At 37.4% G+C, this 26,328-nt stretch overlaps 2 protein-coding genes across 3 annotated transcripts; one reads left to right on the forward strand and one right to left on the reverse strand.

Annotated features, from left to right (window-relative positions):
- Nucleotides 1-2,376: 2,376 nt before the first annotated feature.
- Nucleotides 2,377-6,875, reverse strand: nkapd1 (NKAP domain containing 1). The gene is made up of 6 exons (XM_087795567.1): nt 6,848-6,875; nt 6,567-6,643; nt 5,709-5,797; nt 5,460-5,591; nt 4,293-4,346; nt 2,377-3,147 (listed from the first exon to the last, which is right to left on the reverse strand). The coding sequence occupies exons 2-6, from the start codon at nt 6,633-6,635 to the stop codon at nt 2,760-2,762; spliced, it is 732 nt and encodes a 243-aa protein (XP_087651693.1). The 5' UTR covers nt 6,636-6,643; nt 6,848-6,875; the 3' UTR covers nt 2,377-2,759.
- Nucleotides 6,876-11,550: 4,675 nt separating this feature from the next.
- dixdc1a (DIX domain containing 1a) lies at nt 11,551-26,224 on the forward strand. Of its 2 annotated transcripts, none has more exons than XM_087795874.1 (15): nt 11,551-12,117; nt 16,844-17,001; nt 17,085-17,230; nt 19,687-19,776; nt 19,968-20,021; nt 20,105-20,155; nt 20,698-20,802; nt 20,919-20,972; nt 21,054-21,137; nt 21,934-22,008; nt 22,444-22,605; nt 22,691-22,757; nt 23,891-24,002; nt 24,157-24,265; nt 24,500-26,224. In XM_087795874.1, exons 1-15 carry the CDS (start codon nt 12,095-12,097, stop codon nt 24,581-24,583), a joined length of 1,374 nt encoding a protein of 457 aa, XP_087652000.1. In that variant the 5' UTR covers nt 11,551-12,094; the 3' UTR covers nt 24,584-26,224. The 2 variants fall into 2 exon arrangements, with proteins under 2 accessions (XP_087652000.1, XP_087652001.1); XM_087795875.1 differs by having other exon boundaries at nt 21,057-21,137.
- Nucleotides 26,225-26,328: the final 104 nt, after the last annotated feature.

Below are 26,328 nucleotides of genomic sequence, written 5' to 3' on the forward strand. Positions count from 1 at the left end.
AAAAAAAACGGAAAAAGAATTGTGCAAACAGCTTCCAGATTTTTTCAATCCCAGCAGAAGAACCAAAAACTTTTATGGATTCCTAACAAGCTTGATTTGATCTTTACATTTTAAGATTGTTTAATGGTCAAATCAAGAAGATTTAATCAAGTTAAAGAATATTTGGAATATATGGTGTGTTGTTTTGCAGTGCAGCGATCTTAAAACACTGCTATAATTTGTTGTTCTCATGTGATCAAATGTATATTCCTAATTCTTTATTTTGGGGTGTCTTTAGATTGAATTAAATTTAGTCTGACTACTGCCCCGATGTTGACTTTCAGCAAGAAGAAGATCCTGAGTCATAAGATCAGCATTTTGGTTTATCTTGCTGGTGCAGTAAGCAAAGTCTTGACTTCTGAGAAACAAAACAACTAAACAACTGAGAGGAGGCAGTTCCTCAGGACAATGGAGTCCAACGACATCAAAAGAAAGACATGAATGTTTCCTTGAATCAAGACAGATGATAGAAGAAATGGGGGGAAAAAAGTTATATACAGGGAAATCAAATACCAGAACCTCTGCAACTAGACCCAATGGACAATGTAATATAATTTGAGGTTGAGATTTTTCTTTGTGCTTAACTGATTCTTAATTTTACAACTAGTGATAATCTAGTGAATTTAAGGAAAGTTTAGATGCACCGATGGATTCAGTAATAATCTTCGTGAGAGACTCATGTGAAAAGCCAACTCTCCTGACTCACATGTATCAATTGTTGAAGTCTTCCTCTCCAGGATGCAGTAAGTCTTTCATCATGATAATAATTTGAAGTTATTACTTTATAAATGTCTCCCCCCATCTGAAATCACTGCAAACGAGAGGTTATAAGAGCGAAGCCCATTATGAAGTACAATGTTTATACAATGAGTACCTTGGAGGTGGACTTGCAGGATCTATGATCAACACATTGCACTTTAAATGCAGACGAGAACCTTAATTTAACTGTCATCCTCAAATATTGTCTATATGAGTATGAATAACAATCAGAAACATCTCCATTATTTTCCCAAATGTAATGAGTTTTGACTTATATCAGAACTCCAATAAGGAGGAGATTTTTATTTGAGTCTTGGATTTGGAGTTTGTTGTATTGTGGATTGTGTAAGCAACAACTCTACACAGTCCAGTTAGACTAACTTTGGAGTCACTTGAAAAACCACGACCTGGATAAATGGGAACCTACACGGACAGATTTCAATAAGTTTTTTTTTGTTGTTGTTTCATTATTTCTTTACAACCTGACAAGCCATTTTTACAATATAAATCATATTTTTCCTCCTGTCGCCTGTGGCCCTTTTTACGGTGTTAAAAAAATATTAACATCAATAATGTAAACTGGGGCTGCCATCTCATTCTACTGCACAATGTTCTGCTCTGGCGTGTTTAGTTTGTTACCAAAACAAAGGGAATAAAACCCGACGGCACAGTTACAAAAACAATCAAATGGCATATTGTGTTTGAAGGCTGAGAACGTCATTCTTACAGTGCATTCTGATGCAGCAACTATCTGCTGAATAATTATACCAGGGATTCTTTCTAGCGTGGAGTTACACAGACCTTGTAGCTAACAGTTTTTATGAGGACTTTTTAATTTTTAAAAAACAGCCAAAGTTCTAGAACCAGGTAGTGATCATGATTCAGTTTCATGATTTTAAAAAGGGGCCATTGACTGATGCTTCATCATCAAGCCATCACTAGAAGCAGGTTGCTTTGCTTTTATCGAAACAGTAATGAGACTAGACTTCACCGTTTGCTAAGACAACCTAATTTAGTATCCAAATTGAGAAATTTAATAGTTGGCCATTAAGCTTCTGTTTGTCTTAGGTATTGACCTTTTTTTTTTATTATCGTTATTAGACATAGTTATGAGTAATTTCAGCATTCATGTCATAACATCTATCATAATCAGGAAACTTTTATTGTCAGTGAAGTAAACACAACACTAGTTTGTTTGTGTCAATGACACTAAGAATAAAAATAATTAAATATTAAGTTACCTTGTCAACGATTAAGGATGCCATGTTGAGATTTTTCGATTCAATATTATCTTTCTTAATTTATACATTTGGTACCCTTATTTAGGCCCGATTAAATAAGGCAAAAAGACTGTTTTCTGCTCTTTAAAAATTATGAATTTTGATATCTCTATCCATTAACATACGTGTTTCACTGCAATGGTAAATAATGAAACTATTTCCATTTTATTTTATTTTTTCAAGTTTATCATATTAAAATTATATAAATTTAACAGTTTTCTGTATTGGCAAACTCAAAACTAAATATGTTAAAATATTAAATAATATTTACAAAAAGTTTCAGTTAAGAGAAAACGTATTGTAGAGAAAATTGATTTTATTCATAATGTAAAAACATTTGTAAAAATTCTAAAGAGAAGTGGAAATTAAGAAAGAAAATGGAGCCATTCAGCCCGAGGTAAGAGTGGATGGACAATCATTGACCCTTTTTTCCAGTTGTATTGTTCAGGAGATGAGCTCTGAAGATCCCTCCATCCTCTCTCTTACTGCGTGCTGACTACTCCAGCACATGATGTATTGTGCCACTGCAGGGAAGCCGAGATCCTGCTGCACCAACAGTTCCGATTTGGAGGTGTAACGATGTGGAGGACCGGGCAACCCGTGGAGAAAATACCTCAGTACAATTGAGAGGAACAAAGAATGCTGCAGTAGATTTCCTGACCATTAACTGAGCCCCGTGTTTCACTCTCGACATGTATCCGAGGCGTCTTCTCCTGCTTCCTTCCGTCTCTTCTTTCCGATGTCAGGAGACAAGTCTTTGTTTGAGTCTTGCTTTCGTCTTTTTCGACTGTGTTTCCATCTGTCCCGTTCGTTTTCACTGTCGCTGTCAACTGAGCTGCCGTCCTCCTTTTTCCTTGCGCTCTTTTTCTTCTTATGTTGATTTTTAGTCCTTTTCTTTTTCTTTTCAGCCGCGCTACTGTCGTCGCTGCTGCTATTGTCGCTGCAACATGTTGTCTTTTTATGCTTCTTTTTTTTCTTCTTTTTTTTGCGAGATGATTTTTTGGAAGTTTCTTTTTCTGACTTTGCCTTTTTCGATGATCTGTGCTTTTTTACGGTACCGTTGTGTTCACTGGAGAAGACAAAAAGACACATGATATTAGTGGTTTGGTAAGTAGTGGGACATCTACTGGTGTGTGTGTGAATTGCAATCAAATCGACGCTCATCTTTACAGAACCAACCGTTTCACAATCCAGTTGATCCAGATGATCAAATACACGTTTTTCATGTGATAATCAAAGGTAAAGCTTCTCACCATGTTACCTGTCATTTTTGGGTCACCCAGGATGCCAGTTCTAACTGTGCAATATTTCCCCACAGAAACAGAAAGCAGACGCAGTTCACAGCCTGCTGCTCTGATATTCAGTCAAAACTCCACCAGGGGCAGAGATTATTCCCAGCATGGAGTGAGCAGTCACTGGATAGCCTAAAAGCGGGATTCTCGGGAGACATTTTGGTGTGTTCAGCGGAAATAAAGGGTTGTGGGGCAATCTAATCCCTGTACACCCAGAACAGACGTTGTGCCCTGGTTCTGACTAATAAAATATGCTTGTTTACAGTGGGAGGTCTGATCCGCCCCGGCAGCTTTGGAATATTTAAACCTAACTAAGGCATTATTTCGCCTCATTTTTTTTCAGATATCATACTAGCTGTGAAACATTCAGGACCAATATAATAACTTTGATAATATTTTACACATTATTCTCAAACATTTCACTTAGTTTACAAGCCTCTAGAAAATACTTGGAACATTCCTGCATCAAACATTTAAAAAACATAAAGGTTAATCGATCATTATAAATGAAACTTAGGGGTCCATGTCTAAATGAATAGTTCATCTATATTTGTGCCCTGCGATGCTCCACGGTGGCACCCCAAGTGGTAGAGTTCCAGCGCCCGCGACCTCAATAGGGAATAGGTGGATGAACCGATTTTCAGTCAGGTGACCTTAAGACTATTCCATGAGTTACACAACAGAGACTGTGCTGTTTTGTTTATAGCTAAAACCATAAAACCAGTGAGGTAAACAAGGCCGTCATGTCAGGCATAAAATGTGACACTTCATCTTGAAATAGTGTCAAGTATAAGCAGCACCCATTTGGAAGGTATAATTCATGATGGATTGAGTATTCAAACTGGTGAAGTGACCAATGAAAGCCTGGATTAAAGCATCTGGTTACTGGCTGATTTAGTGCAGTGGTGCGTAGTGTGATTACCTCTCACTCTCAAACTCCTCTGGGTAAAGCTCCTTGAAGCCGCTGTGTCCCCATCTGTAAAATATAAACAAGTCTATTTCAATCCATTCAGCAATAACACAATATTACAAGAGCAAATGGGATGACAACAATGGGTGGTTCAATTCCAAGCGTAATGTCAACCAATGTATTATTTTGCACCTTTTTAATGATACATTGCAACGTTTCCCACGTAGAATTATCAGACTATTGGGGCACGGAAGGGGTGTCTAAGTAGAATTTTTATTTTAAACCAGAATGATAACACTACAAAAGTTTGCATGAGTTTGTATGGTGGTAATTTACATTTGTTTGTCTGGTAATTGCATTTGTCCCACAACATTGAATGCATCATAACCGTTCATACTTGAACTGGAATTATGAATTAAAGAATGCCTTTCTTTTAATCGACGGGAATTCTTTTAAGCTAAGCTTTATTTTTGTAAATCATGTACTTATATTGTCTTATAAGTTGCATCTGTATCATGATAAAATGATTTTGCTGTATTATTCCTTGACTACCGAGGAGGAGGTGGAGACTATGTATAGAAAAATTTGATTATATCGTTTTGTAGTAAGAGTTCAGAGGGGTATGGATAGAAGTGACACAATGTTAGATACTGCAGCAGATTATCCGTTCAGCTGAGAAGGTGATTGGCTGCTTCCATCTCTTCAGGAACTGAACGTCACCAGGACATTGAGGCGGGTAGGCAGGATTTTAGCTGACCCATCTCACCTGGGACACCCCCTGAACCAACTACTCCAGTCCAACAGGAGACTGAGATCAATACGACCAGAACAGCCTGGTTCAATAACTGTTTCTACCCGTCTGCTGTCTGGAACATGAATTTTATCTAATTCAATTGAATGTATTCTTTTTTCTTTATATTATTTTTAGTCAGGGGTCATTTGAAAAACTGAGTTGCCACTTTCGAGCAAGGTTTTAATCAGTCACAAACCCCTATAACATGGCAAGAAATCAATTATTTTCATATTTCAGAGCAAAAACCTTATATATTTTACATATATATATATATATACAGTATATATACTGTATATATATATATATTTTAAACATGTATATATATATACAGTATATATATATACTGTATATATTCTGTGAAAAAAAGGTTATATAAATTCATATACCTGTCGGGATCCTTGTCCTCAAAATCATATAGCTTTCGGGTCCAATATCTGGCATCTCGGTCATCATGCTCTGAGCGCTCCCTCGTTCGACGCAGACCCTCGCTCTGGTCTCGATCACAGTGCATCATGCCCCTGACGTGTAGACATAGGGACGTCAACATGCAGCAACAGCTACCAGAAGTTACTTAAATAAAGACATATTCCCAAAATGGGTTTGTTGTCCATTGTGTTCAGGACAGGATTTCATACCTTGTACTTTCTGTTGCTGGAAATGGTTTGTGTGTTGACTTATGGACCTCATGGCCACGCATTTTCCACATCTCAGATTCCTCCTGGATCTGAAGTGGATGAAGGTGAGTAGTACTAAGTGTTACTGACATAGAGTATAACACTTTACAAATATCTGCACACAATGAAATGTTGCTTTATATAATTGGCTGGTAAGTAAGTAATGACTAACATTAAATATATATGATTATGATATCTTCCAGCATTGGCATATTGAAATAGTTTGACAGTCAAAAATATCAGTATTTTGCAATTAACAATTGACATACAAGCATAACTTAACAATAATTGACTAAATTAATTTATCTATCTATGAAGTCAACCAGCACATAACTGCTTTTGTGAAAGATATATTGATCTTCATGGATCTATTTTATATGGTTTAATAATTAAGATACAATAAATGGGAAAGCTTGTTAATAGAAAACCCTCCTCTATTCATGGTTTGATGGTTGTGAATTATTAAAAAAAAACTTATGCTAAACATTTTATCCCAAGGAGGCATTCAACTAGCATCATTGTTCAGTTGTTATTACATCTACTACTGTCTTAACCCTACCAGTGCCTCTGGCTTGATACAACTAATCGTCCCACTTTCTTGTAACTACACTTGTAAACACTTATTATCTGATTATATAGATTATTCATATAAGGTTTCGATGCACTTTTATCCAATGATCAGGCTCGGGTCTCGCAGTTTAATATCATTTTACTCAGTTACACACACAATGAAGAGTGATTGTTATCTTACTGTTACTTCCTTCTACGTGACAAACGTGTACTGTATAGTTCATATATTTTAAAGTGAAACACGCTCACCTTGTTGTGGGCATCCGTGTGTCGAATAACATTTCTCAACAAGGTTTTTCCAAGTGGATTTTTCGCCATGATAGGACCTGAAATACAATGTTGCAGGTTAGAAACTCATAAATGGTCTTTATGGGTAATTACCGGTGAGCTAAGCTAAGTATTAACAACAGTAGGTCAACTCAGTATTAACATAAACATTCGAGTCATGCAAAATCACATCTCGTTTAAACATGTAAAGTATATGCTACGATGGTTCTGTTGGTATTTCCATTGTTCTAACCGTTGTTTACCTTTCGTACAGCCTTTAGCATAAACGGCTAGCGGATCCCAATGCTACTTCCGGTTTGTCACGTTCACACGGTTGGTGCACCGCGATGTCTGATTGGCCAAGCAAACTGCCAATCACAGATGCTGGGTCGTCACACACGCCAGGTTAGCACCTTGTGTTATTTTAAAACTTTTCTCTCGCTGTCTTGTAAACCAGGACTATATTTAATAATTTTACCTTATGATCTAACTTCTTCCTCGACTCAACGCCGCTAAAGTTAATCTTGCTGCTGTAAGTATTAGTATATAAGGTGTTTTCCAATGTGTTAAAGTATTAGTGTTGGTTTCTTCATACTTCAAAACGTCACATGTATTTATTCAATTAAATCTATGAGCTAATATTTCGTTAACACAACATTATAATATACTGATATATTTTAAATCTTTTTTTTTCATCCATTTTGTTACTATTTAAAAATAAATAAATAAAGCAAGTAAGTAATTTTTATTTATATAGTGCTTTTCCAGACCAGGGTCACAAAGTGCTTAAACAATCAAAACAATATTCAATAAAGTATATATTTTAAAGGTCAAAATAAAACTGATAACACAACAGGAGTTCCAGAAAATCAAGGAAAAGCCTGAAACAAAAAGAAACGTCTTAAGATGTTTCTTAAAGGAGTCAGTAGAGAATATTTTAAATTTGCGAGTCTATATTCTGAACCAGGAAAATGATTTACAATTATATTTTCAACTAAACAAAAGGTTTAAAATCACTTACATTTCAAGCAGTATTTTTATTTTATTTTTTATTTTGTCCCGTTCTTAATAAAGTGCATATTTTTAAACAAAAATATGCTTATAAAATCAACTATTAGCATGACTTCAGACTCCTGCAAAAGTCAAAGTATTTTATGTCAATTTGATGTGCAGCACCACATACAGGCTTCTGTTGTTGCATCCGATTTGTCTGTTTAATAAAATATTTTCAAAAGATTATGAAGGAACAGTAAGTTAAAAAAAACAAAACAAACAAAGATGTAATTTCGTTTTAATAACCTGGAGTAAATACGTTAGCTGTGTTTGGTTTTGTGGCTGCATTAATCATAATACTATATAATGCACTTTAACATCAGTAGTTCCTGCTCGAGTGTCTCCAGGATGCACACACACACTTGCATGCACACACACACCTACACACTTATACACATGCACACTACAGCACATTGAAAACCAGCAACATACTTTTTTGGCTTCCAGACATTTATCAGCACTCATGACAACTCCATAAGCTTTTTTGAAGGTCTGGAGGGAAAATATTCATCATCTGGGACATTAAATAGACCTGTCAACCCCGATGTACATCCATTTGAGTGGAGAGTGACACAGTTGAAATATATATATATCTGTATAATGTTAAACATATTTAATTAGTATTTTAGTAGCGTTGTAATAGGTTGCAGGGCTTAAGCAAATGTGATTCCGTGCATCTGCAAAATGCCTTAACACTGGAACAACCATAAAATGACAAATGACGCACATTCGTTGTTATGTTGCAGGGGCAGGACACACTTGTAGAAAAAAATGTCTACTGACTCCTTAACCTAAGACTTTCATCGCACTTTACTTCTTTACATGGTTGATAATATGTTTTATGAGAAACACGAGTGTATCCCTCATATTTACCTAAATAAAAGGGCAATGTGTTGATTTAAGTGTCTCATAAATTGATCTTGGACCTCTATTGTATCATCAGTATGGGTCTTCTTATACAAAACTCTCTTCTAATAACATAAATATTTACATTAGAAAAAGTGTTTAAGCCCCGCCCACTGAAAACTCTTTGTCTTTCTGGAGGGAAATCCAATTTAACATAACCACACCTACTCTGCTGTAATTGGTCAAGAATCGAGGTTTGTCACCGCAGGTCGTTGATCCCAGAAGTCTCCACCTCAAGGGTCTTGTTGTACAAACAAAGTGTGATTACAGCTGGCTGGAGGAGTGGAGACCATTATTATGTTGGAAGACTTTAACATTTGAAACATGTGAGTAAATCAGGAGATTTCCCTTTACACTTTCAAGATGTTTTTACTTCAAGGCAACCATTAATATATAAAATAAATTGAAATGTTTGAGAGCTAAGAAATTATTAATATCTCGATTGGCCATCATTTTTTCAACTCTGTCTCACTGCGCCTTGTTGCTGACATTCTGGTGCATAATACAAGAATGTTCCCTTATATTATTAAAAGAGATTCTCACTGAGTATGTAAAGAGTTTTTAGTTTTTAGTGTCCTTCCTGATGAATTTGCAGGACCGGTTTATTTCTGCTGCGGAATCTATATTGATGTTTAAATTTATTATCATCAGATGAATTGAGATGTTTTCTTCTTTTATGAGAAGATTTAACATTTTCTTTTTGTATTGAAAGTTTACATTTTTTCCCTCACATCTATGATGTATTGGTTCTGTACTTTCTTCATCTTAGGGGGATGAAGATGATGATTTAAAGTCACTTCATAAATTCAATTCATTTTAACGTGGATTATAACTTATAGCAGGGCAAAAGATATGAACGTAAAGAAATACTTTTTTTTGCTGATTGTCTTAAAGCTATAGTTCATTTCAAAATTAAGATGTCATTCATTTTCTAATCACCCTCATGTCCACTAAGGGGTAGAATTATTTTCAGAGTGATCCATATCTTTTTCAAGGTTAAATTCTGAAATGTAGGTTCATATGTCACAACTCATCCCACTTTTCTTCGTCCTTTTCTTCCAAAATAGACTTAAAAACATCCAAATAACTCGATGGTGCTCGTCTGTAATGTTTATGACAAATTGTAACATGAAAATTAAATAAGTCTTTATTTTAAATTAAGAGGCTTACATGCAAGCTGCCAGTGTCTACTTTCTACACAGGGACCTGTGTGTTGTTAAATGATTTTTAAAAGCTTGTGCGGTGGGGCGTCATATAATAAAATAAGTTTCTTATCTCCAAAACAACAGGGATTGCTATTGAGACCTTGACATGAGGAGTTGTTCTAAAAAAAACTTTAATTCTGTAAATGTATTTGACTGTAAGTTTGTTTGTAGCTGAAGCTTCCAGTCTCTCGGCAGATAGAAATGTAACCTCATTGAAACGCATCGCGAGTGCACAACATTTACTCTGATTTTATGCACAAAAGCACAAAGTTATCTGAATAAAGGAATGCGATCACATCATCATGTAAGTGACATCATCGTTGGGAGCGATGAGATAAATGCTGGTAATTTTGAATACTCAATCCCTGCCTGCTAACACTTGGAGGACATTAAAGTGTAATTTAGTCATTTTAGTTGGTTCTACATGTACACAGAAGAGGCTGTGAAAATGGACTAATAATCCATGGATCTGGTAAACTAGGACACAGAGGATAGGTGGCACCTGGGAGGATGTGGAGGATAAGATGGAGGAGGGTGACTTATTATTGGGACCTCACATGGGAAAGGCATATGGAAGACATTCTTGCACCGTGGGTTATTGTTTTAGTTTCTGAAGACAATGGGTCATGAAACTGGAGCATACTAGAGCGTGTTGCTCTGCTTTCACTGCAAAGCTCACAATGTACAAATCACTATTTATTTCCTAATAATGATAAGATAATGATGATAAGGTTCCAGGGTTGAGTCAGTACTTGGGTGACTTAGGTCAGTCTGTCAAGCTGAGCCTGAGAAACCTGGGTGTTGTATTTGATAAAGACATGTCTCTTGTTCGACACTGCAGAAAACTGACCAGAAACTGTTTCCTTCAACTGAGAAAAACGGAAAAAATGTTGTCGGAACATGATCCGCAGGTGATACAGAACTCTGCAGCAAGAATTCTAACCCGCTCAAGTAGAAGAACTCACATTTCCCCGATCCTTAAAACTCTTCACTGGCTTCCAGTTTCTTTCAGGATCAACTTTAAAATTCTGGTTCTTACTTTCAGAGCTATTCAGTCAGGCTCCTCCTTACATCAGTGATCTGATCCAGCCTTACACCCCAGCTCGGGCTCTGAGGTCTGTGGATCAGAATCTACTTATGGTTCCACGCACATGGTTCAGGACCAGAGGAGAGAAATCTTTTCAGGCTGTTGCTCCTAAGCTTTGGAACGATCTTCCTCTCTCTTTGCGCTTGATGTCTACTGACTCCTTTAAGAAACATCTTAAGACGTTTCTATTTGTTCAGGCTTTTCCTTGATTTTCTGGAACTCCAGTTGTATTATCAGTTTTATCTTGACCTTTAAAGTATATACTTTATTGAGTATTGTTTTGATTGTTTAAGCGCTTTGTGACCCTGGTCTGGAAAAGCGCTATATAAATAAAAATGACTTACTTACTTACTTACTATTGATGATAGATTGTTGACTTGAGTATAAAAAAAAGAGACCATAACAGTTGCATGACGAGCTGAGACACAGCACATGTATGAATTTGAAAAGAGACACTATAACAACAGTGGTAAACATAGCATACTTGGAGAATGAGGGCGGACCAGGAGGTTTAAATATATCATTAGTCTTGTGTGTTCAAACATGTTTGGTATGTTGCAGCTGCGTTGCTGGGTAGGATCATTGCAACCAAATTCGAATTGTTCCACAGGTTAATTTACTTTAAGGTGAGGTTAAAAAACAAAAAAAAAGAGGGGGGGATGGTTCCCTCCTTCTCCTCGTGAAAGAAGAGAGTAGTATAGTTGGAGGGAGGAGGTAAGAAGCTGGGGGAGGGTAAACACACCCAGACCGAGCTATGTCTGACATCCCCATTTCCTAAAAGAAGCAGGGACGGACACAAAGCAGTGCGGCCGAGCAGAAGAGGGCAGAAGAAGGGAGGGAATGTAGAATAAATACCAACAAAAAAAACAGGGTCCAAAGATGAACAAGAGCTGAATGAGTTCTTGTCTGAATGGACAAACAACAATGTGCTGGTGACCGGGAGCTAGTGAGCTCAAGCACAGAGAAAGCAAACAGACTTCAGCCTCTCCAGCTGAATCCTCTCTGCCGGCTCAGGAACGTCCCAGGAAAACTAGGTTCCAGCCCTTTTTGATTTAAATCTTGTGTTTCCAACGCCGCCGAAGAGGATCCGAATGTGCTGTTGTTCTTGAGTGAGCACAGTGTGCGGTGTGGAGACCCGGCAGGCTGCTGCTCCTCTCCCAGCTGCTCCTGGATTTGGGCGATGGTTCTGACTGAGAAGCAGGGCATTACCCAGATGCAGGGCTGCCACTGTCGGGGAGGTTAAGCTTCTGAACATCAGCATGGGAGCCAAACAGATGAAATGGTAAGAGGGATTTTTCCTGTTGTCATTTTAGCATCCTGCCCAAACCATGCTAGCAAACCCACCAATGCATAATGGGCCTGGATTCAAACTGGGTCAGGAATCTGTGATTCATTTTCAGGCATTATAATGTAGATGTAGTTGAATATATTTCTTTATAGCTTTGCTATGTGTGGTTATTGTCCATTGTTTACTCTGCAGTCGTGTGGGTGTGTCTCCGTCGGATCCAGGCTGCTATCGCCTAGCAACCGTGTCTCACCTCCATTGCCGGCTTTTTCATCACATTGTTAGAAAAGCACTCATGAAACCATTTGACATCATTAATATTTATGTTTTTACAGTGAACCAAACACTTAACCTATCTCTTTCAACCACATGAATCAGCCAATATATTGCTAATGCTAACAAATGACCCATTAGTACATGTCCAGCTTCTACATACAAATGAACGTAAAACTCTTGCAGTTAATGTAATATAGAATATTCAACTATTATAGTTGTACAATAATATGTTACTCTTGGAAAAGTACTGAAGGAAATACTGTAACATTTCACCTATTCTTTTTTTTTTTGCTTCAAGGTTTGTTAAGATTATTGAATGTTAAAATATAAAATAATTATTTGGTATTTAAATATAAAAGAGGTCATGTAAGGAAAAAATGGCCTCATACATGTGAACATTAGAAGATAAAATATTTTTCTAAGCATTATACTTTATAAACAAATATAACTAACAACCAGAGCATCTAGCTTTCTTTGGTTGAATATTATGGGATGACATTTCATGTAAATTACGCTTTGAATTTTTTTCTTTATTTATATTTCTTACATTTCTTGGATCCATTTTATTGTGTCTTACTAATTTTCCATATACCCTCACCCCAGAAGTGGTCTGATCATCACCATTAGCCCTTTTCTATTAAAGTTTCTGGATGGATGTAGGTAACATCCTATTTCAAACCTAAATCATCACCAGGTCTTTTCCCTTTCAAAGTCTTTCTCTCTTCTTTTACTTGTGTCTCCTGCTGTTACAGTAACATTACGTTCTTCAAAAGTTGGTTAGCTTTTGTCTTTTTGGACGTACAATAACTGTGATGTATTATTGCTTTAGTGAACTAAATATGTAATTTTGTAGAAAAAACAAAAACTTGTGTTCCAATTTTTTCATTGGTTTCCTCCATTTCTAGTGTACCACATTTTATTTAGGTGTTTCTAGCAACCATATTTTCTGGTAGTAGGAAGTGCTGTCTAATTGTACAAAATGACATCTTTTATTTATTTTTTCTAATCTAAGCCACACTTTCACAACAGTGGTCTCAGCGTGTTTTATGTCGTGCTGATCAGATGCTGTTAATCTGTTCCACAGAAACTCATCTCCTGGAAATCCCAGAGCCAAATCTCAAGCTTATGGTTCCGACCGCCTCACTGTGTTTTTGTGGGAGTCAGCTATTTTCACCAGACTTCTAACACTGAAATCATTGACCAGGGCTCCCTAAATAACGTTGTCATGTACATTGATAAGATTGGCAGAAGCATTGATCTTATTTGTCGAACCACTCTGACAAGATTGAGGAGGTGCAGCCGATAACGCTGAGACCAGGGATTTTAAATTGCGGCGGGTTTAAGGGATTTTCTTTACCGGCGTCCAAGTTTGTGAAAGTATCAAAAAGAATGTTTCCATATTGTAAAGAAATCCTGAAAGAGCTGAAATTGAAATTAGATTATACTGAGGGTTCTTAACTGTTGCTTGACTCAAAACTGTTGATCTTGAAAGGCTTAATAACTTAAAGTGTTGGATAAGTGTTAAAAAAGATAATTTGATAATTTGGTGAATTTATTCCACCCTGATGTATTATGTCTTGTCAAATGTAATGTTTAAATGTTTTAATAACTAAAAAAAACGCTTAGGCAAATGTGACATTTGCCAAAAATGATGTCAGCGGGGTTCATATCTTTGCATATACATATGGAGAAATTCAATGATTTTGACAAAATGCCTCAGGTGTGTGGCTGTGAACTGTTCACACACCATAAACATCAAGTTTAGATGTCCTTAAAACCAAGAATACAAAGTTGTTGACATGAACTTAATGTTATCATGATCATGAAATATTCACTGAAACAAATGAGGTCAACAGATGTGTGATTGTTAAAAAAGATCACAAACAGAGCAGGTTATATGTGCTTTCACTGGGCATTGACATGGATGAATATGGACATCTGACAATACTTAAACAAGACTTGCTGTGTCATGTATTAAAAGGTGTTGAGAATTCCACTGGGTGTAGGGATGTGCTCACTCTATGTCAGCACGGCTGCGTAACTTTCATGATATTAGAAGTCTTAGACAATGACAGTCCTAAGTTTCCTCCATATAACATGTTTCTCATCAGCTGTTTCCTCTATGTGTTTTTTTATCTACTATAATCTCCACTTTGATAATCTCCCTGAAATTCTAATTCTAATTTTAATATAATACTCAAAAAACACCCAAAACTTTGATACATGTATGTTTTTTTGACCCAATAAATGATCCAAAAAGTAGATTGCTAGTAAAATCGCTTTACCTTAACTCTAATTGTGTCTATTAATCCTGAAAAATGGGACCTGTTTGAGGTCATGTTCAATTTTTAAATCCCCCAAAGTAAATGTTTATTCCTCATTCTCTGGGAAACATTTTCAGAACTTAGATACTGACACACTATAGTATTGATCAGACATCAATTAGTTTTGTAATTTTAATTCATACTTTTTTCTAAACTCTAAATATACTATTTCTGATCAGACTTGTATGAGCAGACAAAGCTACATGTGATATCCCTTAAATGTATATATGGATTGAAATTAAATGGAATTTGTGTTTCTAATGAAACATGGACATATAAATGCACAGTTGTTTGCTTTGCTTTTGAATATTGATCCTTGACACATATATATATATAAAAATGGTTAAAAGTATCCTATAACCTACCATTGATTCTTATCAATGAAATGGCGCTGGAAACGTCCCATGTTGTAACTCTTTAAAACATAACCACGCCCATTTTTCTGTCAAACCTGAGGGGGCACCTGAAAAATTAATTAATTTAAAAATATAACTACTTAAAATTGGGTGGGTGAATGGATGGATGGATGGATGGATCCTAATATCATAAAAACAATATTAATCTCCGTACTTAATTTATGCAAGTCTTGTTGATGTTGTTGGAGGTCTTCAAACAGTCACATCATGAAAACATGTGTCTTAATCACAGATTAAAAAAACAAAGAAGAAGAGTTTAAGAACCCAAGGTGATGTTTACATCTGCAGAGTAATGCAATTAGATTGGAGAAAGCATATTAAACCATAGAAATGCAATCCCTTAAGACCTCTTTAGGTTTCCAACTAAGTCTTATCCTGCAGCTTAGTTCACACTTTTTTTTTCTCGCTCAAGGCGCCTGATGATGAATTCTTAAAATCTTCTCCAGCGTGTTGAGCTCTGCCATGTTTCCCACACTGGGTGGAAGAAAACAACTGTTGAAAATTCCATTGGTCATAAAAGTCACAGCGGCTGCATCATATTTCTTGGATATAATTTGGCGTAAACGACATACAAAAAACTTCTATGATTCAAAACTAAGCTCAAGGAAAAAAATAATTGCCTGAACTGGAATTTGTAGGAACTTGTTGCAAGTAAGCAAGCAAGTAAGTAAGTAAGTCAGTAAGTAAGTTATTTGTAAAGCATCTTTCTAGGCCAGGGTCACAAAGCGCTTTAACAAACAAAAACAATATACAGCTAAAATACATACTTTAAAAGGCCAAGACGTATAAGACAAAGTCCCAGAAAATCCGGGAAAAGGTCGCTTTTCTGTCTTGTCAAACTTTTATTAACGATTATCATTGCTAAAAACAATATTGAATTTAATGAAAAATAACACATTTTATGTTCACAGTTGTTTTTGGTAATTTGATTGTATGCTGTTATTTATTATTTTTACTTTGCTAGCACCGAACAGAGCTGGACACACAAGTCATACAATAGAATGCCTTTAAAACCTCCCTAAATCCTGATATAATAACTTCTTTTCAGTTCTTTTCTCTCATATTTTCAATGTTTTTTTTTGTAATTCTTACAGAAATTATTTTGCTGACAGACAAATAAATATAGACAGAAATATCGGACAACATTTCAGACCATACATTTAATAATTAAAAACAGATCCAAAAGTTTTCTTTCATATCATATCAGTCAGCACACAGGACTCTGTATCATGATTCATGCATCACTCTCCACCTGGACCAGGCAGTGCCGAAGGGAAACCTCACCTAGCATATGGAGACACACGTAAATACACTCTAGTTTCACTCGTTGGCTTGCATGACTCCAGACGGTGGGCGAAAATGTGCCCAAAGGAAACACATGCACGTTTAGAGAGAGAGTGAGAGAGGATTGGAACCTTTTTGTTTGGGCTGCGGCACAAACCAACATGCAATGTCACTCCGACGAGGGACTTTAAACAGGTTTTATCTCCAGTTAATGTTGTCATCACTGGAGCGGTGTTTGATAGAGCGGATTTCTAAAGGCTGTTTAAACAAAGTGAGATTGAAATATGCAGCCAGGAAGTATTTTGTGCCCTATTGGGGGTTATTAACGTCTCCATTTTATGTAGCTTGATTTGTTTATCGGCCTTCCTCTGGCAGGAGATGCAAACGTACTCATGGCTGCCTGTCCCTGCCATCTGTTTTCAGCCTGAGCTCAGCAAGCCCTGCTCACACCCCCAAAGAGGAGTACATTATCACCCAGTCCAGCGACACCCTGAAAGAAGAGAGCGGCCATGATCCCTCGGTGGACCAGGGGGAGACACAGGATGACAAATCGGTGCTGACAGAGAAGAAATCTGTCACAGGTTGGTTGGCTGCACATCAACTCTTGTCCAGAACCACGATGTGCTATGAATCCCTGGTAGAAGAAGCCTCGTCTCTCTTCCAGAGGAGGTCTCTCTCTGCGGGTTGTGTCCTTCCCTGGGGAACGATGTGCAAGAGGAGGAGAAGTCGTGGGAGGAGCAGCTGGAGGCTCACCAGGAGCAGCTCGAGAAGGAGATGCAGGAGGCCAGGAGGATGGTGTTCCGCTTACAGGTAAGTACAACTGACAGATGCACCCGAGAAAGTCTGAATCACTGCCTATTTTTGAAGATTTCTTTTTCCCCACCACTGATTCAATTTTGTCAAAGCAGTGTAATCCAATTGTTACATCCATTCTGTCACTCCCACCTGATGTCCCGCGATTGATCGTTGCCTTAGCGGCGTGTCGCTCTTACTCACCGGGAGATCAATATACAGCTCGCCCGAGTGTGAAAATATAAATTAGCACATTGATGGCGTAATAGTGACCATAATAGTGGGCCTGATGCCGGCGTTCCCCCTGCACATTAAAGGGAAGTAGCAGAGATGTTAATGTTGTTGTTTCTCTTCGGGTGCAATTTCACAGTCTTAATTAGCTGTGTGTCACTAAATCAATAAAATCAGGAAATGAAACGCGGAGACAATTAATGTAGCTTTTCACTGTCAGGTGTAATATTTTCATTTATTGGAATTGATCCAATTACTTTTGAACTGTAAAAGAAACCGTGACGAGAATATTGCTTTGCACATTTTATTTAATTATTAATAGACTCACTTAAAGTTTTTTTTTATTGGTGTAATTTGAAAAACACAGAAGAAGTTTTGTACAGTTTTTAAACAATTGATATCCCAATATCCCACTTTATGACCACAGAAGAGTCATGGCTCTGCTGCTGTGTAACCTAATGCCTAACAAACGCTTTATCACGTCTGGGCATTTATTTTTCCCAAAAGTCCACACGGGTAATTAGCATTGTTGTCTTGGGCCGAGCTAACAGCTCAAACTCAGTCCTGCTCTATTAAAAGCCGTAAATTCTTTATTTCTGTGCTCCTTCTCTGCAAAAAGCTGTAGAAAAGAGAAAACACTTTTCGAATCCTTGCTTCAAGTATATAATGTTATACTACTTTGAGCTTTCAATTACTCATTTATGAATACTAAGTTAAATTGGTAGTATCCTGGTCTACATTACCTGAGTTTTTGAAAGTTTCACTGTAAAAAAAGTAAAAATATATATTAACAATAACAAATTTTAATGAAAAAATCTGTAAACGTCCCATTATTGTTTCCTTATAGACTCGAGAATCATGTTTTTATTCCTACTAAAAAGTACAGGGGCCTCATGTACTAAGAGGTCTTACGCAAAAAAAAACGCGCGGACATACTTTTCCACATCAAAGTTCATATGTATCAATAAAGAAAAGGGCGTTAAAAAAGTTTGGACTTCCCGACAAGTTTGTAGTGGAGTACGTCTTTATTTACTGCTCAGATGCATTTCAGCCTCACTAGTCATGTTGAGATGTTCACATCAGAGTTACATTAACGATCAACATTGACATCAAAAACAAACTGTTTGTTGTTACAAGAGTGGATACTAAATTATTCACAAACGTATAAACATTCTCATTCAACAAACTGATGATCTATATTTATCAAGACAACATTGATCGTTTTATGCTGAATATTTAAATCCGCAATTTCACACAATTCAGAAAAAATTTAAAGAATTATATGCTTGCTTTTATAATATAACGAAAAGAAACGATCAGAGCCTGAAGCTAAGTCTACAAGAGTCACAGACGTTCTTGCGAAACAACATCACGTCTGTTTTATCAAACTGAAGCTGCAGAATGAAAGCAACTAAAGCCGGTTTCCCTCACGTGACTTTTGAATTTCTCTGTGAGATTTCTCTATGGAGATCAATAAAGTATATTGATTGATTAATTGGAGAGATATCCTTGAAAAATACACTTATATAAACACACCGTCACATGATTTGTTAATTTGTAATTCGTTTTTTTATAAACGTATTCACATTCATATGAAGCTCAGACAATCAGACCATCTTCACAACACCATCACCACTCAGCGCTTTAAGTTACTGATTTACAGTTTTATTCTTGTTAAACTCCATCTTAACATGTTTCAAATGAAATATTTATATACTGAATATATTTGTACGTGGATTTGAGTGTTTTGAGTAGAATATCCACAAACTTCTTTGTACATGAGGCCCCTGGTTTTCTTCCTAATGTTATTGTTTAGTAGATTTTAATTCAATAAATTGTTTTTCTATGAAGTTTTTTTGTCCCATGTTATTAAACACACCATAGCCATCCCTTCATCATTAAGGTGTGACAATCAGATTCAGAGAAAGTGTGTTTGTTTATTTATTATTGATTTTTAATTCTACTTATATTTTGTAAACCACAATTGTTTATATGTCACCACCATCCTTTAATTCTTATCTTGAATGTTATAAAAAACACTTTGTGGACCATTTTATTAACTATTTCTGTTGCATATCGTCGACATTGATTTCACTTTTGAAAAGTTGTATGTCAAAGATTTCATCTACTTTCTTTATGAATCATTTCAGTGACCCAGCTTTTTGGTTGTGTCTCTTTTTCTTGATGAAAAAAAAGCTTCATTTGCATGTTTTAATTGCCAGTACACGTGTGTTTTTCTGCAGGCTTTGCTGCTCAATGGTTCCCTCCCCGAAGAGGACCAGGGTGGAGCAGTGATGTTCATGGACAACCGGGCCAGCGCCGAGCAGCAGCTGGTACAGTCCCCTCTCCCTGCTAAGTCGATAAAAACATCACTTGCTGTGTGAAGTGTCAGTGTCAGGCCTTCTGTTGTTTACGGCCGTCACTCGTCTCCGGAGTGGTCGGCCACAAATGATTCTCTCTTCTTCTGCTGCTGCTTGCTCATGTTTCTTCCCTCCTTTTCTCACATTACTGTGTTGCTTTGAAGGTTTTAATCCGCAGTCGCTTGGACCAAAGCACTGAAGAAGCCCTTGATCTCAAGGTATTTAATTAGCTTTTTGACTTACTAAACCCCCCATAAATCCAAATAACGCTCTTTTATTTATTTATTTATTTCCGCACCAGAGGGAGCTCCTCAGGCACAAGCAGGAGGTTCGTCACATTCAGGCAATCAAGGTAAACAAAATGAAAATGATTTCAATTTACGGTATTGTTTACATCATGTTACATGTTTACATGTTTACATGGTAAATAAAAAAAAATGTTTGTTCTCTATTAGTAGTGTTTTAAATACCTTCTTTTACTTCTTTACTTTCTTGGATGAATAAAATCAAACATAAACATTTTAGAATAATTAATTATAATTTAAATTCCCTAAATATACTGAAAACCCATTTTCTACAATAATGTTTTTTCTTATTATGTTTATTTAAATAAAATAGAAAATCATATTTTGAATTAAAATAAACAATATTATCGTATTATTTCCTCTGTTTTCAATGAAAATAATTTTGGAGAATCTTTTATTTCAATTAACTTATTTTAGCCAATGTGATGATGTGAGGCCTGTAAATAAGATCACAGTGATTAAATCCTCTCCCATCATACTGGTACATGAGCAATATGAAAGCGGGCAGGTGATGGCATGAGTGGACACGATGTATCTGTATGCGGGTCTTCTCCGGGCACTTGTTTGATCTCCCTCCATCCCTCATTAGGATGCTCTACAGCAGCGTCTGGCATTGCAGGAGGATGCTGTGCTGCAGCTAAAACAAGAACTACTGAGAAGCAACATGGCCAAAGATCAGCTGGAGGGGGAGAATGTGAGTCAGGAGATGATTTCCGTTTGACACCATTTTTGACATGCCGGACCCACACCTGGTTTATGTGTGAGCAAACATTGCAGTAATATGTCGTGACCATGTATCTTGTTTTGCAGTCTGAGCTCAAAGGCAAGTTGAGCGAACGCAACAAATTGCTCAGTGAATATGAGGTAACTATTATCCTATACTCTCCATAGATATGCATTTCTCCCCTCACGCACTGGTGTCATCTGTCTCTCTTGCACCGACAGCAGCCAGTTGGGCGTAAGGAGAGAATTCTGCAGCAAAAGCAGGAAAACGCTCAGACCAAAGCACATGAAGTCAGTCACGCACGGGTATGGAAAATCACAATTTAGCTTTTTCAATGATGTATGTTTGGCCTATGGCACAATGTCTGCTGGGACTGACTCGAACTGCCAAGGCTTATTACGAGCATTACAGGTCATAAATGCTGGGATGGATAATGAGCTGACTGTATGTGCATCGCATTAGCATTTTATTAATTACAACTGTTAAAGAGCCTTACAAATCGATATGTTAAGCTATACACACAGTATGCATATTTCATCACAGGGGATTCCCATGGAGGGCCATGAAGTAGTAGAATTATAATTTCACAGAAAGCATTCTTTAAGAGCTACTGATAATGAGGGACTGACTGCATCTTGGAGACATGTCAAGAAAGTTGGAGTTTGACATTAGTTTCCCTTTTAAAGCAATTGCTTTTAAAAGCATCTTTTGATACACACACTCGTTGGATGAAGGTGATACTGGAAAAAGTGTAGTTGTGGCCTTTGACTGCATTTGTGTGGCCCTCTTGAGTTAAAAAAAAACAAACTATGTTAAGGAACACTTCTATTGTGCTTTCTATGATGCATTTATTTTTCTAAATCAAAGTTGACATTTTAAATGTATTATTATTTTCCTTTTTTCAATGAAAAGGTTTACATTGTGTTTAAAATATTAAAACAAAATATTATTATTACAAATTATTTGGCAATACCCTTTTGTTCTATTTTTCCCATTATATATTAGCCTTTTTATTTCTCCCTGCTTTCTTTTTTAATTTCCCATTAGTAAATGTATTTGTTCAATCCTGCTGTAGACGTTTACTCTTTCTTCGATTTATAGGTATTCAGAAGTGAAAGTGGAGGTTTCAGTAACTCCATAACGTCACCGCCTTCGACCATCCAACGCAATGCACCGGTAAAATCCTCTCAACTTCACAATAAAAAGTTCATTGTCGCCTTTATGTAACATTATTTAAGATGTTAAGTAAATATGTGGTGATAACTATGACTGGTTAATGTGAATTGATGACAAGAGAGCAGAAAAATTTGAAGTGTTAAAGTTAATTGTGGAAGATTTACAGGATTCATCAATATCAATATTCGATCTTATCGTAGCTACTCTTCCTGCTCCTCTTACGTTAAATAATATAATAATATAAACTGATAATATATCACACAACTTTAGAGTCATATTTGATGTACTTTACTATAAATATAAATTGTAAATCTATATGTTTTATCTTGTAATTATTTGAAGTGCAAACAGTACAATATTACTGATTATTTTTTTGAATTCAAGACTTTATTCTCTTCTTAAGTTCACTGTTAATTTGACTTTTTTTCTCTTCAGGGAGAAGAGCTTCAGCTGGTTCGTGAAGCCCTGCGTAGTTTGCGGGACAGTTTTTCGGGTCATGACCCACAACACCACACCCTGGACACTCTGGAGCAGGGCGTGGCCAGTCTGATGGACCGCCTCCACTCTCAGGAGTCCCTGCGACGACACAACCGAGGGGTATGACTCTTATATTTATCAAAAATACTGCAACTCGTCTGTCAGGCTGTTGATTGTGAGTAATCGCTTCTACTTCTTCTTCTAGGAGGAATATAAATCCCCAGGGCGTCGTGCCAACTCCACAGACCGTGACTCGTGGCCAACAAGCTCAAGTGAGGCAAACAAAATCCTTATTTTGTTTGGGATTTGTCATCAGCTTCACCGTCTCATCCCGGCGCATCAGATCTGTGTTCTGTTCGCTTACTCTGCTGAGGGCAGTTTTGCCCATGAATATCCAGACATTTTAGAATGTTACGAACCAAACAAAAGCGGTTGAAATGATGATATTTATTCTACATAAGCAGTTGTTATTTTATACGACAGAGAAACTTCAACGTCGTCATGTACATAGTGTTATACAAGTAATACAGGAGAATAGGTGAATGTCTTATAGACTCACAAAATGTCTTGAAAATGATCATGTTAGTAAGTTAGTTTTATTTGTAAATTGCCCTCCACAGACCAGGGTCACAAGGCGCTTAAACAACAAAACAATACACAGTTAAAATAAATACAAATGTATAAACTTTAAAAGGTCAAAACAATGCAGTGACAGCCTCAAGACAATAAAGAACGAGCCTGCACGGATAAAACTGTCTTAAGATGTTTCTGAAGGAGTCAGTAGATCCATCAAACACAGAGAGAGACAAAGATCGTTACAAAGCTTAGGAGCAACAGCCTGGAAGGATTTCTCTCCTCTGGTCCGACTACTGCTCTCTCAGTGAAGGTTTTAGACGGGCGGGCGTCTATAAGGTCAAGGGAAAGGGGGCACAAGGGAGACAATGGACCCCATTAAAAATAAAGTGGTTCCAATTGGCAATGAAATTCAAACCATAACTTACATGATATAACTTCCATAACTTAAGCTCCTGTTATTAATTGTTAAGGTGTGGAAAGGTGAGCCCCGGAAAACTGTAATGTCCATTTTTTTTTAATTTATACCATTTTTAAGACATATTTAATAAGAATGATTTCCAGAATTCCAGCTCCTCTATGCAATCGTAAGACCCTTAATCCACCTGAACTCTCGTTTTTAATTCATATATTTCTATCTATTTTTAATACATGGATTTTCAATACGTCTACTGTCTATGAACGAGTTAAGAAATAGGATTTGGAACTATAAGAAATACATGTAATGCTAATACATGACTCGTTCATCTCACATGTATGAAAGTATTTCTCAAACACGGAAACACAACAGAAAATCCTATCGATGACAAATGTTCTTCTCCTGCACTTCCAGAGATGGCTCACTCTCACAGCAGCCCAGGCTTGGACGGCGCTGCTGTCTCGACTAAAGTGCTCTACTTCACAGATCGCTCGCTCACTCCTTTTCTCGTTAACATCCCTAAAAGGTGAAACTAAAACTCAGATCCTCTGCTGCTGTTGTTTGGTTTAGCTGTTCCAGACGTACTAATGTTTTCTCCACACTTGTGAGCGCGTGTCCTGTAGCTGCAGGTCCATGTGCTTTTCCTACGCACGTCTCTGACTGACAGTTTGCTCTCGCAGGCTCGGTGAAGTGACTCTGCGAGACTTCAAGGCGGCTGTGGACCGACAAGGCAGTTTCAGATACCACTTCAAAGCTCTCGACCCGGAGTTTGGCACGGTGAAAGAGGAGGTAGGTGTGGGAGGGAAATTATAGCCCTCACCTCCTTTTTTCACCACCATCCTCAGCTGGCAGCAATAAAAAAAAAAAACAGTTCTATGGAGTATGATGAGCTAATAATAGCTCTCCATGTCGGCGCTCAGCGGGACGACTGAAAATCTGATAACACGTACATTTATTTCAGGACCTTTTGTGAATTATAGATGAAAGAATTTTTTTTAAGATGAGCTAAATGGTTCTCTGCAGGTATTCCACGATGGAGCCGTGGTGCCCGGCTGGGAGGGGAAGATTGTAGCGTGGGTGGAGGAGGACCACGGAGACAGAAGGTAGACCTGGATGAACTGAACTAGAAACCTCAACTGTGATCACCTTGAAGAAGAATGCGCTCCACACTAATATTCACACTCTTTTAGACACCTTCATGAGGAAAGTATTAAAGGCAGATGTAACAGTAGTGATAGTTCGATGAGGCCTCATGAGGCAGATAAAGCTGTACCATGATACAGTTTGAAAGGCCACTACATGGCACTCAGTTTAAAAATGATTTAAAAGATTAGAGCAAAATATTATAAAGGCAGAGAGTGACATCTATTGGTTTGTTAACATTAAGACACTGTGTGTGTACAGCTGATGCTGTATCATGAAGCCTCATCAGCACATCACAACACACCAGTATTCTAGATCAAGTTTGAACGAGTTGCCGTTATTACAAGGTGTTCTGGTCTGCAGTGGTTGATAGATTCATTTGAAGGTTTAGGGATCTTATTGTTAGTTGAAAAAATGCTGGTCTGGTCAAGAGACAAGAATGTTTGGTCCACAATGTTGGCCTCGTCCGGTGAAACTTTCCTCTGGAAGTGTGTTCTGATTCTACTATCCTTCATGCAACATTCATAATCTCCTATAAAGATATGGCTGTCCTGTCTTGGAAGTTGCCTCATTACACCTGGCTCTTTGCATGTGCAATTCATGTCATTCAAGTCAGGGAGATATTTTCACATTGATGACCAGACATTACCATCCCGCTTGTAGCACCATTTGCCATAGGAAATTGTGAGCCACTCTTTTCACCTCATTCTCACACTCTGGTTATCAGTGCAACAGTCATCAACGACAGGACTCTTTGAAGAGGCACTTGTTATAGATCGACATCAAATTTAGTGACTCACTCCCAAGCCGTCCCTGCCACAAACCCACCCATCCCACCTCTGACGCCATTTGGTTCAGAGTAGAGATCCAACCACTGCAGACTGGAAACGCTTCAGAAATATGCAATATTCAACAGAAAAAGTCCACATTGTTTACTTTATGACCGACCTATGAGGGATTTGCAATCACCATTGTGAGATACAGTTTGCTGTGTGTGTGTGTGTGCGTATGAAAGCCTCAGTGTTGCTCTTACTGTGGGTAACTAATGTACAAAGAAGTCTAAATGTATTTATTTATCATTTCTACACACACCTCAATCGTCAACACAAAAGAAGAGCAGGAAGATGAATGTTCAGCCGTCGATGAGCGTGAAGATTGGAGAATGCGCGTGAGAGCAGCTGAACACACACACCTGTACAAAGTTCATGCTTCATAATAAAACATCTAGCGATGCCGTCCTCCAGATGGATGTATCTCAGCAGAGGTTCATTTGTATCCATCACCTTGAACTGTCAAACTTGAGCGACAATAAAGAGAGTATTTCGTTTACATCCGACAGGGACCAACTGACCTTCTCCCTAGAAGTGTAGTTTGAGCTTCTTCTTTCCCTTTCTCTACGAATGTTTCTCTGGCATTTTGCTGCTCATAGTGAGTCGTTGCTGTGGACGACGAGGAGGTGACTTTTAAAACACTAAGCTGTGATGTGCGATGCCATTATCTTTACAGAAAGAATAAATGTTTACCGACGTTCCTCACATGTTCCAGATTGCCAAACAGTGATACCTGCTTTAAATTAATGTTTTAATAAACATAAATTACCACATGGATCGATTCTGTTGTCAATTATTCCCGCTATGCTAATTACCCAGCATGCCAGCTCGGAGCTATTAAACCTCCACACATGCACCCACGAATTAATCAACAAAGGC

Source organism: Callionymus lyra, chromosome 7 (assembly GCF_982586985.1).
Source record: "Callionymus lyra chromosome 7, fCalLyr1.hap1.1, whole genome shotgun sequence".
Classification (NCBI taxonomy): Eukaryota; Metazoa; Chordata; class Actinopteri; order Syngnathiformes; family Callionymidae; genus Callionymus; species Callionymus lyra.